General features: G+C 54.1%; 1 protein-coding gene across 1 annotated transcript in view; it reads right to left on the reverse strand.

The window, feature by feature from the left end:
• LOC101956937 (endothelin-converting enzyme 1) overlaps positions 1 to 12,818 on the reverse strand; it is a 38,059-nt gene that overhangs the window by 13,888 nt on the left and 11,353 nt on the right. Inside the window, 5 exon segments of the mRNA XM_078037173.1 lie at positions 3,449 to 3,477; positions 3,480 to 3,562; positions 5,001 to 5,143; positions 11,238 to 11,429; positions 12,380 to 12,445. Coding sequence (XP_077893299.1) covers positions 3,449 to 3,477; positions 3,480 to 3,562; positions 5,001 to 5,143; positions 11,238 to 11,429; positions 12,380 to 12,445 — 513 coding nt within the window.

Raw genomic sequence — 12,818 nt, forward strand, 5'->3', positions numbered from 1 at the left:
CAAACCTCTTCTGGCCACAGAAGTTACTTTAGGCCACAGACACCCCTCATGGCCACCATCTACTATCTCCTGAGTACCAGCCTCTGTGCTTGGCATTTCACGAAGGTCTGCCACTGAGCACCCCTAGCAGGCAGGGATGGGCCACTGGACAGACAGGAAGCAGAAATTCAGTAAGGGCAGTCACTGGTCCAGTAGGTGACAGTGGGTAGGGGTGCCACAGGGATGGGAACTCTGACATGCCTGGTCCTTCATCTGGGGCTCCCGCCAACTCCACCTGGTCCTGCCTCCTGGAGGACACAAGGAATCTTGGAGGCGCAGAACCTCGGGAAGCTGCCCGTCCACCTGAGCAACGGCAACCTTCCCAGAAGGCCAGGGGCCCAGCCCCATTTACAGCCTCCTAGAGAGAGAAGGCCACAGTGACATCACAAAACTTCAATGTCGGCTTTTTTTGTTAATGTGCTAAGGATGCCAGGCAAGCGCCTCACCACTAAGCCGCATGCCCACCCAAACCCCAGCTCTTTCCTTATATTTTATTTTGAGATAGGGTCTCTCAATGCTCATTGCCCAGAATGGCCTTGAACTTGCAATCCTCCTGCCTCAGCCTCCCCAGCAGCTTGGATCACAGGTGTGTCACTGCGCCGGGCTTAAGTTGGTTCTTCCTCAGTCTCACCCACAAGCAGTGCTAGCCCACAGGACACCTCAGTATGAACCAGAAATGGTCCTTGAGCTGCAGCTCCCCATAGCATGGGCTGATAAAGAGCACTGGGAGGGTTTCAGCCTCGCTGTCCCCCTGCCCGGCCATCCCTCCATGGACAGTGTGTATGACCAGGTGTGATGACCCTGCTTATGGAAACCGGTCCGGCTGCAGGGTCCTCTTAACCCTCAGGAACAGGCGTGACAACCAGCTCGGGGCAGCCTGCTTCACACCAGCCCTACTTCGAACAACCCAAATGCCCATCGGCAGACAGATGGATAAACAAAATGTGGTGTTTTTCTACAGTGACATACCACTTGGCAGCACGGAGCACCAGCTACTCAGAGATGCCACAACATGACGAATTCCACAGACTCACTGAGCCAGGCGGCCAGGCAGACACCGTAGGACTCGGCTGCCCATCTGCAGCACCTCGAGGAGACGCAGGAAGGGGCCCGAGGGCATGCTGGGTAACTGGGTCCACGGAAACCTTGTTTGTCCTGACCAGGCTGGTGGTCACACACACGACTTCATTGTCACAAATCAACCAACTGTATCCTTCACCCACACTCTATGCACATGTGTGTGCATATTGTTTTTAAGTGCTGGGGGTTGAACCCAGGGCATCACACATGCTAGGCGGGCTTGCTTTCTTTTTTTCTTAGTGGGGTGCTATGGATGGAACCCAGGGCCACCCTAACACCACACTAAACTAGTCTATGTCTCAAATTTTTATTTTGAGACAGGGTCTCCCTGGAATTACCAGAGTGTGCCACCATGGCCAGGTATACTGAATACTCTATTGTATGTAAATTATGACTTAAAACATTTTTTTTCTAGTCAAGAAGGAAGGAAAGGCCATTCGAGTCTAAGTGTAGCCCCTGGATTCTGCTTAGCTGTCCCAACCTGTGTCCGTTTCAATGGCTGCTTTCTGCTCCCCTCTCCCTCCTGCCCGCCGCCCTGCCAGCCACTGGGCAGCCCACAGCTGGACACAGACTTGGCCTGGATATGCTGAGGCCAAGCACATACTGGGTCACAGCTAGGGAGTCTCCAACTTTGAGGCTGGGCAGAGGCTCTGACGGCTGGATCACGGGCAGATTCTTATTGTCTTCTGCCCGGTGTCTCTGGAGAAGCCCATTCACTTTACACACACGCATTTGTGTCCTGAGTGACTCCCCTGCTCGGGGACTGTGCCAGGTCTCAGGAATTTAGAGCTGAATCAACGGCGGGCCTGCCCTTGAGGACTCTGGAAATGCCCAGAATATCCAGCAGGAGACAGAGGTGCAGTAATGATGTCAACAGCCGTGACAGCACCGAGCGCCTGAGAGCCCAGGGTGTGCAGGCTGCACACCTAGAATGCTCCAGGGAGACTAAGGGAGAGAAACGAGGCACAGAGAGGTTAAGTCACTGGCCCAAAGGGAGCACCCAGGGAGTAAGTGCTGCGGTGGGCTTGAGCCCAGAGAGTCTGGCTCCAGTGATTTCCCGCAAAAAGGCCACTCTGACTGCCTACGACAAAGGTTTTGGAATGAGGAGAAAACTCTTTGAAACAAGAAAGGGTCAGGCAGGTTCATCTGACGTGGGGGCCACCTCCGGGCAGAAAAGGAGGGACAATAGGCCCCTGAGGAGGCTGTGCGACGTGTAGCCTCTTCACCATAACCCGAGGAGCACCAGCAGGGAGTGGAGAGGGGTCCCTCCTTCCCACCAAGATCTGCGGATTGTAGGCAGGTAGCACGAGGACAGCCGGCCAGGTGTGCAGCAGAAGCTTCCGCCTTTGGAACCGACTTTACGGCCTGAAGAAACGGAGCCCAGGGATCACCTTTTCACAGACGGGAAGACCAAGTCCCTGCCCCATTTAAGTGACCCGCCCAAGGCTGTGTGGTAAGAAGCAGAACCTCCCATTCAAATCTCTGCCCAGCGTCCCCTGCTCTGCAGCCGGGGCACTCCCAGCCATTCTCTGAGCCTTAGGTACATGAGGGCAGGTCAGCCCTGGCACCTCCCAGGCAGGCAGGGCTCCTGGGCACAGATCCATCCCACCCATCTTGGTATTCCCACACTGGGCTTGGGGCCTGGCCCACAGTGACAGTGCAGGAGTAACTGTTTGTTGGATGCGTAAATGAGATGGGAGGCCTCATTCTTGGCATCAGAATTCTTGGCATCAGCTTCCCATGCGAGAGGGAGGGAGGGAGGCCTGGAAGCCTCTTACAAAAGGAGCCGCAGAGGTTTGGGGGCACTTAAGATGGGTGGAGCCTACTGGATCTGGGGCCTGGGACTCCTGCTCCCTGAGAGAACCTGGATCTGGACTGGGTTCCCCTGACCACAAACAGGGAGGATAAGAATCAGGGAACCCTCGTGAGCAGGTGTTTGATGTGTTTGATGCTTCTGGGGAAGAAGTCCCCACCTTTAGAGTCACAGTTACATAAGGAGAGCGCTGACATCTCATCTTCCACGGGGAAGCAGCTGGAGGCACAGAATAGAAACTACCTTCTCTGCAAACCAGCTGAGTTGCTAAGACTCCTCTTTGTGCTTTGGCTTGGCATAACCACCTCCTTCCAGAGCCTCTGCCCACCCTGGGGGCCTAAGTCCCCATCAGTGTTCCCATGACCCCAGATGGACCCTCAGTGGCCTCTTCATTCTCCTCCTAGACTCAACCCTCATAAGTGCCACAGCCCTGAGGGTACAGTGGTCTTACCAGCCTCAGGGCAGAGCACACAGTAGGTGCTCAGCATGAACCCAGGAATCACTGTCGCCGCTCACCTTCTTGGTCCCATACATGACTTCCATAACTTCTCGTCAGCGTCCTGAAAGCGCTGGTCGAGGAAGGAGCTCATTTTCCGCACCAGGTTCCAGGTCATGTAGTTGTTCACCAGGCTGGGGAAGAGGATGCTGGCTCAGAAATGCCTGGGGCTCCTGAACAGCCTCACCCCGGCCTCCTTCCTAGCCTACCTGGGGCTCGGTTGGCAGCTGCCTTCCAAGCACATGGAATGTAACTCTCCGAGGAACGCCTGGCGCTCCCAGTGTCTGGTGCAATCACTTGCATACCAGCAGTGCTCAATACATGCTGCTGCTTAGCTGCTTTGTGTCTGAAGCTGTGAAGCCACTGCCTAGAGACTTGCCTGGTGGTGTATGCAACAGTGGGGAGGAGGCTGCCATTCCCTGCTGAAGGCCAGACAGGAAGTAGAGGCCTTAGAGCAGCAGGGGCAGGAAAGGAAACTCTGGCCAGCCAGGTTTCATGAAGACAATTCCCATGTTCCACCCACAGGGCACAGGGAACCTATCTGTGACTGACCAACTGACCATGCTGAGTCAAGTTTGCAAAGATGTTACCTTAGTACAAAGATGTTCGTTATATTCAACATCTAGCCTCAACCGGAATCACCCTGAAAGTCTGACTACGGGGGAGGGTATGGCAAAGATTGCATGTACAGTTGATGGAATACTATGCAACTATAAAAATGATCCTCACAGAGGGTTTGGGATGGCACTGGGAAATATTCATAATGAAAGTCAAGGCAAGGCTTGGAGCGGTGGTGCATGTCAGTAATCCCAGTGGCTCGGGAGGCTAAGGCAGGAGGACAGTGAGTTCAAAGCCAGCCTCAGCAACAGCAAGGCCCTAAGCAACTCAGTGAGACCCTGTCTCTAAATAAAATACAAAAAGTTTGGGGATATGGCTCGGTGGTTAAGTGCCCCTGGGTTTAATCCTCAGTACTCCTACTACTAAAATAAAAATGAAAAGTCAAGGGAAAAGTAGATTATCCATCTAGTCACATTAAGGAGAAAGAAGAACTATGGATTGGAATCTTCTCTTCCCTCACACCTTCTCTCCCTGATATGCACACACACAAACACCCCCCAAAATGATCAAGAGTAGTATTTTGAATAATTTTACATTTTTCCTATTTTCTGTATTTTTCAACATTTCTATAAGCGTTTGAAATAAAAAAATAAAATAAAATAAAAAACCCGTAAGTATTAACCAAAAAATTATGGGTGGTATTGGCAGCGTCCTATTCCATGCCAGGAATGTGTTAAAACATGAATCAATTTGTGTGATTCTCACGAATCACCTGCTTGGCAGGTGCTATCTGCATCTCCACTTTATGGGTGACAGTATGACCCCAACAAAGGACAAGGGACATGCCCACAGCTACACAGCTGGCTGAGGGCAGCAGGATTTGAAGCTGCCCAGGGGACCAGCACCCTCTGCTGCCTCTCGGGGAAGCCCACCAGGGTGCGGCGCCCTGCGTCCGGCTGCCCTGCCCCTCCTGCCCCTTCTGCCCCTCCTGCCCAGCAGGGCTGCTGGCCTCACCATCTGACTGTGGCATTGATGAGGGCAGAGACCTGCTCCAGGTAGTCCTTGTCATAGACCACGATGGGCTCCGATGCGTTGATCTCCACGGGGTGGAAGATGGCGTTGAGGAAGGGCATCCAGTTGATGGCCGGTGCCAAGGTCTGCAAGGGAAGGGGACAGCATGAGGCTGGAGGGTGGCTTCTCCTCAGCCCCGTCTTCGGGTGTCCCTCGGAAGGTGTCATTGTGCCTCTGCCCTGGGACCATGGTGCAGATGGAGCTCCAGGCAGAGGCTGGCTGGCTAGTGAGCGCTGCTGTGGATAGCGTCCCCAGGAGCCAGAGGCAAACCTCATCTGAAGCGGAACCAGGGTGGGATGAGAGGCTGCAGCAGCAGCAGGCACATCAGCCACCACCATCACTATGCCCTTCCCATGCGGCATGTGCCACTGCCTAACTGACCAAGCAGTGGCCACAATTATCCCCATTTATAGAGGAAGACATGGAGCCTCAGACCCCTAACAATTAAGAATCAGGAGATAGGCTAGGTAGCTTTCCTGGTGTAGCTTTCTTGCTTATGAGCTGTGCAACCTTTGATAAGTTAATGTGCCCATCTGTGCCTCAGCACCTCATGTGAAAAACAGGGATCATCATGACAATGAGTCCCGTATATCTGGTAACTGGGAGGGTCACACACAGAAGCCAGCACTGTCCCACTCAACAAGGGTGTCAGCAGCAGCAGTCTGCTGCAGAGGATCCAACATTCAGGAGGGCCAGTGTTGTGGGGTAAACTGTAGTCCACAGGTTAGGCTGCCGAGGGGGGAGCTGGGACAGCAAAGTCGGTGATGACTGCAGCAAGAAGGGAGAAGCCTGCAGCTCAGCCCTGCACACACCAGGCCCACGGCTCTTTGTGCTTGTTTGTTTTGGGGAGTTATTGGGGTCTGAACTCAGGGCCACTTTACCACCGAGCCACACCCCCAGCTCTTTTTATTTTGAGGCAGCTAAGTTGCTTGGGGCCTCACTAAGTTGCTGAGGCTGGCCTTGAACTCTTGTTCCTCCTGCCTCAGCCTCCCAAGCCTCTGGGATTATAGTAGGCATGCACCATCATGCCCAGCGGCAGCTCTGTTTTTTAAGTATTTTTTTAGGTGGACATGATGCCTTTATTTTTATTTATTTATCTTTATGTGGTGCTGAGGATTGAATCCAGTGCCTAACCCGCATTAGGAGAGCACTCCACCACTGAACCACAACCTCAGCCCCAGCAGCTCTGTTTTAAGGACCTAAAATGAGAACCTGTACCCAGGGCTTTCCAAAGAGACACTTGGCTTTTCATAACTATCAGCTCCCAACAGATCTCACTTTCCCTTTGGCACCCCAAGGTGCCCTGCTCAGAGGTGTCTCCCCCAACACCTCCACATCACGGCCAGCATCTCCTGCAGCAGCAGCCTCCAGCCATGCGAGCTATCCCTCTTGAGGTTGCAGATTTTTGTTATGAAGTCCTACAACATTTTAAAAATAAATTGTGGTAAAATATGCTGCACATTTGTAATCCCAGAAACCCAGGAGGCTGAGGCAGGAGGATCTCAAATCAAGGCCAGCCTCAGCAACCTAGCAGGATCCTGTCTCAAAATGAAAAATAAAAAGGGCTGGGGATTTGGCTCACCCAGCTGCAGATGACTTTTGCAAGACTGTGCTTTCCACTTTCGACCCCTACCTGTCTCTGAGTCCGACGCTGGCCCGAGTGGCCCAGCTTAAGTGCAAACACATAGAGATTCGGGCTTCAATGCTGGCGTGTGTCCCTTGGTGTCACTTCCTCAAGCAGAGCTGCGCAATGTGTCTGCTCTGGCCCTGTATTCCCCACACGTTCAGTTATTTTTAGTGTGTAGTTTTACAGAACACGAGGCTTTGGGCTGCATATCTAGTCTTTTAGCAAAGATACCTCTACATGTCAATCACTTGGATGGGCACCTGAATTAGCCAGCAAATCCAGAAATTACGATCATCGCTTAAGACCTTCTAAAAGTGGCCCTGGGCCTGTCAGATTTCAAACTCCATTCTCTATTCTCTTGAAAGGGCAAAATGTAAGACAAATACGGGAAGTGAGAAATGCATTCCCTTCATACAGAAAAACCGTACCCACAAAGCCACCTAAGATCCATCCCCGCCTGCTGGGAGAGGCAGTCAGTCACAAGACCCCCAATTCACAGAGGCTAAGTTTGCTGATCAGGGAAGGTGACTTTCCTGAGGTTATATGGTTTACTGTGGGGGTTAAATAAAACTCAAGGCACTCGTCTCTGGGTGTATTTGGCGGGGTGCTGGGGATTGAACTCAGGGCCTTGAGCAGGCTAAGCACAGGCTTTACCACTGGGCTCCACCACAAGGCCATTGTTCCTGGATTTATTTTTTTATTTTTTATTTTTTTGGGGGGTTGTAGATGGACATAATACCTTCCTCTATTTATATGTGGTGCTGAGACTTGAACCCAGTGCCTCACACATGCAAGGCAAGCGCTCTACCACTGAGCCACAACCCCAGCCCCTGCTCCTGGGTTTAAGTGGACATCTAATCCATTGGGGAACAAACATCTCAAAGGACAGATGAGGCTGGGGACAGGGCGGGGGCAGCTCCCAAAGGCGGTATGGTGCTGGTACAAGTCATCAACCAGTTCTCATTAGGGGGCTGACTGGCATCATCCCTGGGTGAATGTTCCCACCAACACCGATGGCAAACCCCCATGAGGCTGGGAAGAGAAGCGCACAGTGGGCCCCGAGCCGGCAGGTGACAGCACAGCCCCTTGACATGAGCTGGGTGACATGAGCTGGTGACATTGAGCTGGGCGTGAGGAGGCCTATATCAGAGTCCCCAGCAGGAACCAGCTCTGGGCACTGTCTATCCTTTCCCTAAGATGGGGTCAGTGACCCTGCCCCCAGAGCTGACTGCCGCAGGCCTCTCAGCCTGGCCCGGAGCCTCCCCTCTCCCTGGCAGGAGACCCTCAGGCCAATCTCTACATTTCTGTGGCCACAGAATTCAGAGGTGTGTGATGAGACCTTCAAACTGGGTCCCACAATCAGGGTCACCTGAATGCATGGCCTGGTGGCAAAGACCCTGGGAAAGTGGGTTAGTTTACCGAATGTCACCAGTTACAGGGCTCATGAGAGCTTTATGAACTGAGGTGGCAGATCCCTGGTGCAGGGTGAGGCATCAGGTGGGGAAAACCCTACTACTCATCACAAACCTGCTTGTTCCGGGAGAGCAGAGTCCTGACAGGGCAATTCTCACAACTCGGAGATAAAGAGGCTTGTGCTGACAGCAGGATGTCCACATTTCAGTGTCTTGTTTTAGTGAACTCCTGAGACTCAGGTGCCAAGATCCATCTCCATGGATGTGGCAGTTTTGTTTGTTTGTTTGGTTGGTTGGTGCTGGCGAATTAAACTCAGGGTGCTCGACCACTGAGCCACACCCCCAGCCCTATTTTGTATTTTCTTTAGAGACAGGGTCTCACTGAGTTGCTTAGCACCTTGCTTTTTGCTGAGGCTGGCTTTGAACTCACTATCCTCCTGCCTCAGCCTCCCGAGCCACTGGGATTACAGGTGTGCCTGGCTAATGCAGCAGTTTTAATGGACTAGGACACTCTGCCCTGACTCAAATCCCCTAGAGGCAGGCCTGAGAGCTGCTTCCCATGCCCACAGCCCAGGAGGACCGCTGGGCACCAACCAACTCAGGCCTGAGGAGTGGGAAAGATGAGGGTGCTTTTGGGCTTCATTTTTACAGGAGAAATGGCAGAGGATAGGGCCGAGGCCCAAACAGCCTGCGGGACGGGAGGTCCAGAAAAGAATGAGAAGGCCCCCCTCCACCCCTAGAGCAGCAAAAGGTGGTCTGACTCATGGCTCTGAATCCGAACTCCACTTGGGGCTAGCCTGGAACACCATTCTGTTCCAGCAGGTTTAGCCTTGAACCACACGTAAGCCTGGAGTCCCTCTCCTGGATTCATCTTGAGTAGGAGAAGAAAACAAATCTCCAGCTACCAGAGAAGAAGACACTCTGTCCCAGGGTGGAATGATTCAAGTTAATTTAGTGATAGGGACCTGAGAAATATCACCGATCACAAAAGCACAGCACTACTGATATTGACTTCTGGGATGCTACTTTTCCATGGCGCATGCCAGTTTACAAAACAAAATCTCATCTTCTGCGTCACGTTATGTCCTCATAACCCGTGGGCAGGCCAGGCAGGTTTCGGGGGCGTCCAGGACTTCTCTAAATGTTAGCCTGTGTGTTTTTTTCATGCACACATGCCCATTTTTCCTGGGTGACAGTCCGTAGTTTTTGAGCTGTTCTCAAAAGACTCCATGACTTAAGAGTTAAGAGCCACTGTCCCTGGTGAAGGCAGGGGTGGTGTCTCATTTGTCTCTGTTCCGGCACAGAACAAGTGTGAGCAGATGAGCAAGGGCTTTTTACCTGGAAGAAAACCAAGGCTCAGGGTGGGCTCCTCACCTGCTAAGGCCACACGGCTCAAGGTGTGACCCTCTGACTCCAGGCCCCCGGCAGGCACTGTGTGGTCTTCAGCCCCTGCTGAAGTTATGACCTTTCCTTTCTTCCATGAAACAAGAGAGCAAAAGCAATGGGGAGAGGCTGCTCCGGGGCAGAACCTGCTGGCCACGCCAGATTGATGTCCATTCTCTGAGCACCACGTCAGAGCTGTGAGGTGAGTGCTCAGGCCAGGCCCCCTGCAGCTGGGGGGCGAACTGCATCTCCCTCCACCTCCCAGCCTCAGAGCTGAAAAACAGTGCCAGATGGTGCCCGACACAGGCTGCCGATCTCCATAACAACCCGCGCGAACCACTCACCCTACCACCAACCTCCCTGGGGACCCGAGGGACAGCTGTGCCACCAGAAGGCTGGGCTTTCTTGCCTCAGCCCAGGTCTTTGCATGGGCTGCACCTGTGCCTGGGAGACCGCACCCCCCACAGCCCTCAGGATAAAGTGCATCTCAAAGTCCAGGATCTGCTGCATCGGGGGACAGGTGGTGCCCTAACCCCCAGGCCCAGCAGCCTCCCAGCTGGACCATGTAGTGCAGGTATCCAGTCAGCCAGGGACTCAACACTCCCAAACTGCTGCCCATTAGGCCAGGGTGGAGCAGGGCTGGCTGTAGCCCTGTGCCTGGAGCCAGAGGGACACACACTTCACCCAGGAAACCAATGGAAGCACAACTTCCAGAATGAAGCCCACGAGGCCCTGCACACACCAAGGTCCCTGTGGGGCAGGTGTACACTCAGCTTCCCCAGCCCTTCCCCACCGGGCCTCAGCACCCTGCTTCTCTTGCCCACAGCACTAAGCAGGGAGACTGGGATTGTTTCTTAGTGTCCCCACCAGACCAGAAGTACAGGAAAGTGGGGCCCAAGTGGCCCCTGATACATCTGTCAGATGGAGGAGGAAAAAAGAGAAGGAACTTCCTCCTCGAAGGAAGAGGGAAAGGATGGGAGAGAAGCCGGGAGAAGACCGACAAGCAGTGGAACCCACTGCAGGCGCAGGGTCCGCCCCAGCAGAACAGCAAGGGCCACCAGGCGCTCCTGCCTGAGGGCAAGGAACAGGGAGATCCATGGGATCCTCGGAGACCACCAGGGCCCAGGACAAGCGGGTCAGCAACAGCACACGGGCCAGAAAGAAGGAAGCAGTAGGAAGTCCACCCCAGGCCCTGGAGGCCTGAGCAGCCACCAGGGGGCAGCCTCGGCAAGGCTGACCTACGGAGGGGACAGCAGGTCTCCGGTGAGTCACACCAGTTTCACAGAAAGTACAGGTCTGACTCCCAGTTACGCCTCTGGATATTGCCTAGGGACATGGTCAAAAGCTGAGCCAAGCCTGAGTCCCAGGGACAGCACCCCTGCCCTCAGGAGCCTCCAGGCCCTGATCATGTCTCTTCATCTCCTGTTCCGCAAAGGGAGAAGCAACATCGGAATCCACACCCCACCTTTACTCAGTGCTCGGTGCTGGATGACTGGGAGCTGCTAGGGAAATGCTGTCACATGAAGCAGCCCAGCGAGGGAAGAAGCCTGGCTCTGGAGTCCCTTCGCACTCTGTGTCCACCAGCAGGTAATCTTACTTGTCTGAGCCCCAGTCTATCTGTAACCTGGGCATAAACACCTCCTTCCAAGGGTGGCTTTAAGGTCATGATGAAGTGGGTATGACCCCTCCCCCCAAGAGCCCTTTCGACTCTGTGTACTCCAGTGGCCCTGCCCCTGCAGTAGCTGGCGCACAGGGTACCTGCAGCTTGGCGGCCGTCACTTTGTGGTAAATGAGCTCCTCGTCCCAACGCTTCTCCTGGGGGATGGTGATATTGGCCAGCGCTGTCTCAAAGTCCAGGATCTGCTGCATCTAGGGCCAGATGGCGTCCTCATCCCCCCGGCCCAGCAGCTTCCCCAGCTGGACCATGTAGTTCAGGTATTCGGTCAGCACCTGTGGGACCCAGCACCCCAAAACTGTCTGTCAATGGCTGCCACCTGCCACCCAGTGGGCCAGGTGAGGCCGGCCCAGCTGCGGCCCTGTGCATAGGGCCCAGGAAACATGCTGGAAAACAGCTCTGGGGAGGATTCTGGCACTGTGTGTATTCACTGGTGTCCGTGGGGCTCCTGGTAAAGCCCACCGCCTCTGGGCACACACAGGTCCCCGAGGCTGGCCCCTGCTGCTCTGGCCCTGCCTTCAGGGCTCATCCTCAGCCATCTTCCTGTTCTGGAAATGCACCTTTTCTGAACCACCCTCTGCCACCACGTCCCTAGAGCTGAATCAAGTCCTGAATCAAGTCCCTCTGCCCTGATCACAATGTATACAGTTGGCATCTAGTTGGGTGGTCAGTTAAGTAATGTCTCCCTCTCCTACTGGACCTCGAGCCCCGTGGACAGGAGAGTGAACCTCAGGTGGGCCGGGCAGGGGAAGGGAGAGCTGTGAGGGGTTGGAGGTGATCTGGTTGTGGCTCTGGATCTCCCCACTTACTGGCTGTGTGACCTTGAACAGGTCACTTCTGTCTCTGAGACTTATTTCTTCCTCTGTATAGGGCAAGGTAAAACGAATATCCATTTGACAGATAAAGCAAATGATGTTCAGAGAAGCTGAGTGACTTTGTGGTGACTGGAAGGGTTAGAGGTGAGGTATATAAAAGGTCTGAGACCCTCAAATGGTGGAGGCTGCTACTGCACCTCTCTACAATGGGGACAAATGACACCTAACCCCTGCCCTTTGTGCCCACAGTGCCTGCATATGAACTAGCGAGCCTGGGGGCATCCCTCCTCTGACTGGGCTGCCTGTTGCCCATCAGGAAAGTGATACCCCTGTGTTCCCCCAGCTTCTAAGACCTGCCCAGGTATGCTGTGGAGGACACAGTGGGAGAACCACTGCAAAGTTCCACTCACCTTCTCGTTTTCAGTATTGTTCAGGTAGTAATCTCTGGAGGGCAAGCCCAGGCCAGACTGGTCCACCTAAAGAGGGAGGCAGAGTGAGAGGAAGGCCCTGCTGCAGGCTTGTGTGTCCCCTGTGGCCTCTGCCTGCCCCAGGACTTCTCACACCAGGCACTGAGGACCAGCTCACGTCCCAGCAGGAGCACAAGCCGGCAGCCGAAGTCACAGATGGGATCACTCAGTGATAAGACAGACACGTTCCTGCCCACCTGTGGGGTCAGCTGCAGGGACCTGGGCCCTTCTGAGGGCTGGACAGAGCCTCCTTCCTCTTCAAACACCCCTTGGTCTCAGCAATGCACTCTACTTCTCTAAACCCTTCCCAAGTGGCGAGGAGCCAACACAGTGACTTAATCTTAACCCAAGTTACTTAACCTTTCTGATCCCCAGGTTCCTC

The sequence above is a fragment of the Ictidomys tridecemlineatus genome, unplaced genomic scaffold, assembly GCF_052094955.1.
Source record: "Ictidomys tridecemlineatus isolate mIctTri1 unplaced genomic scaffold, mIctTri1.hap1 Scaffold_631, whole genome shotgun sequence".
Classification (NCBI taxonomy): Eukaryota; Metazoa; Chordata; class Mammalia; order Rodentia; family Sciuridae; genus Ictidomys; species Ictidomys tridecemlineatus.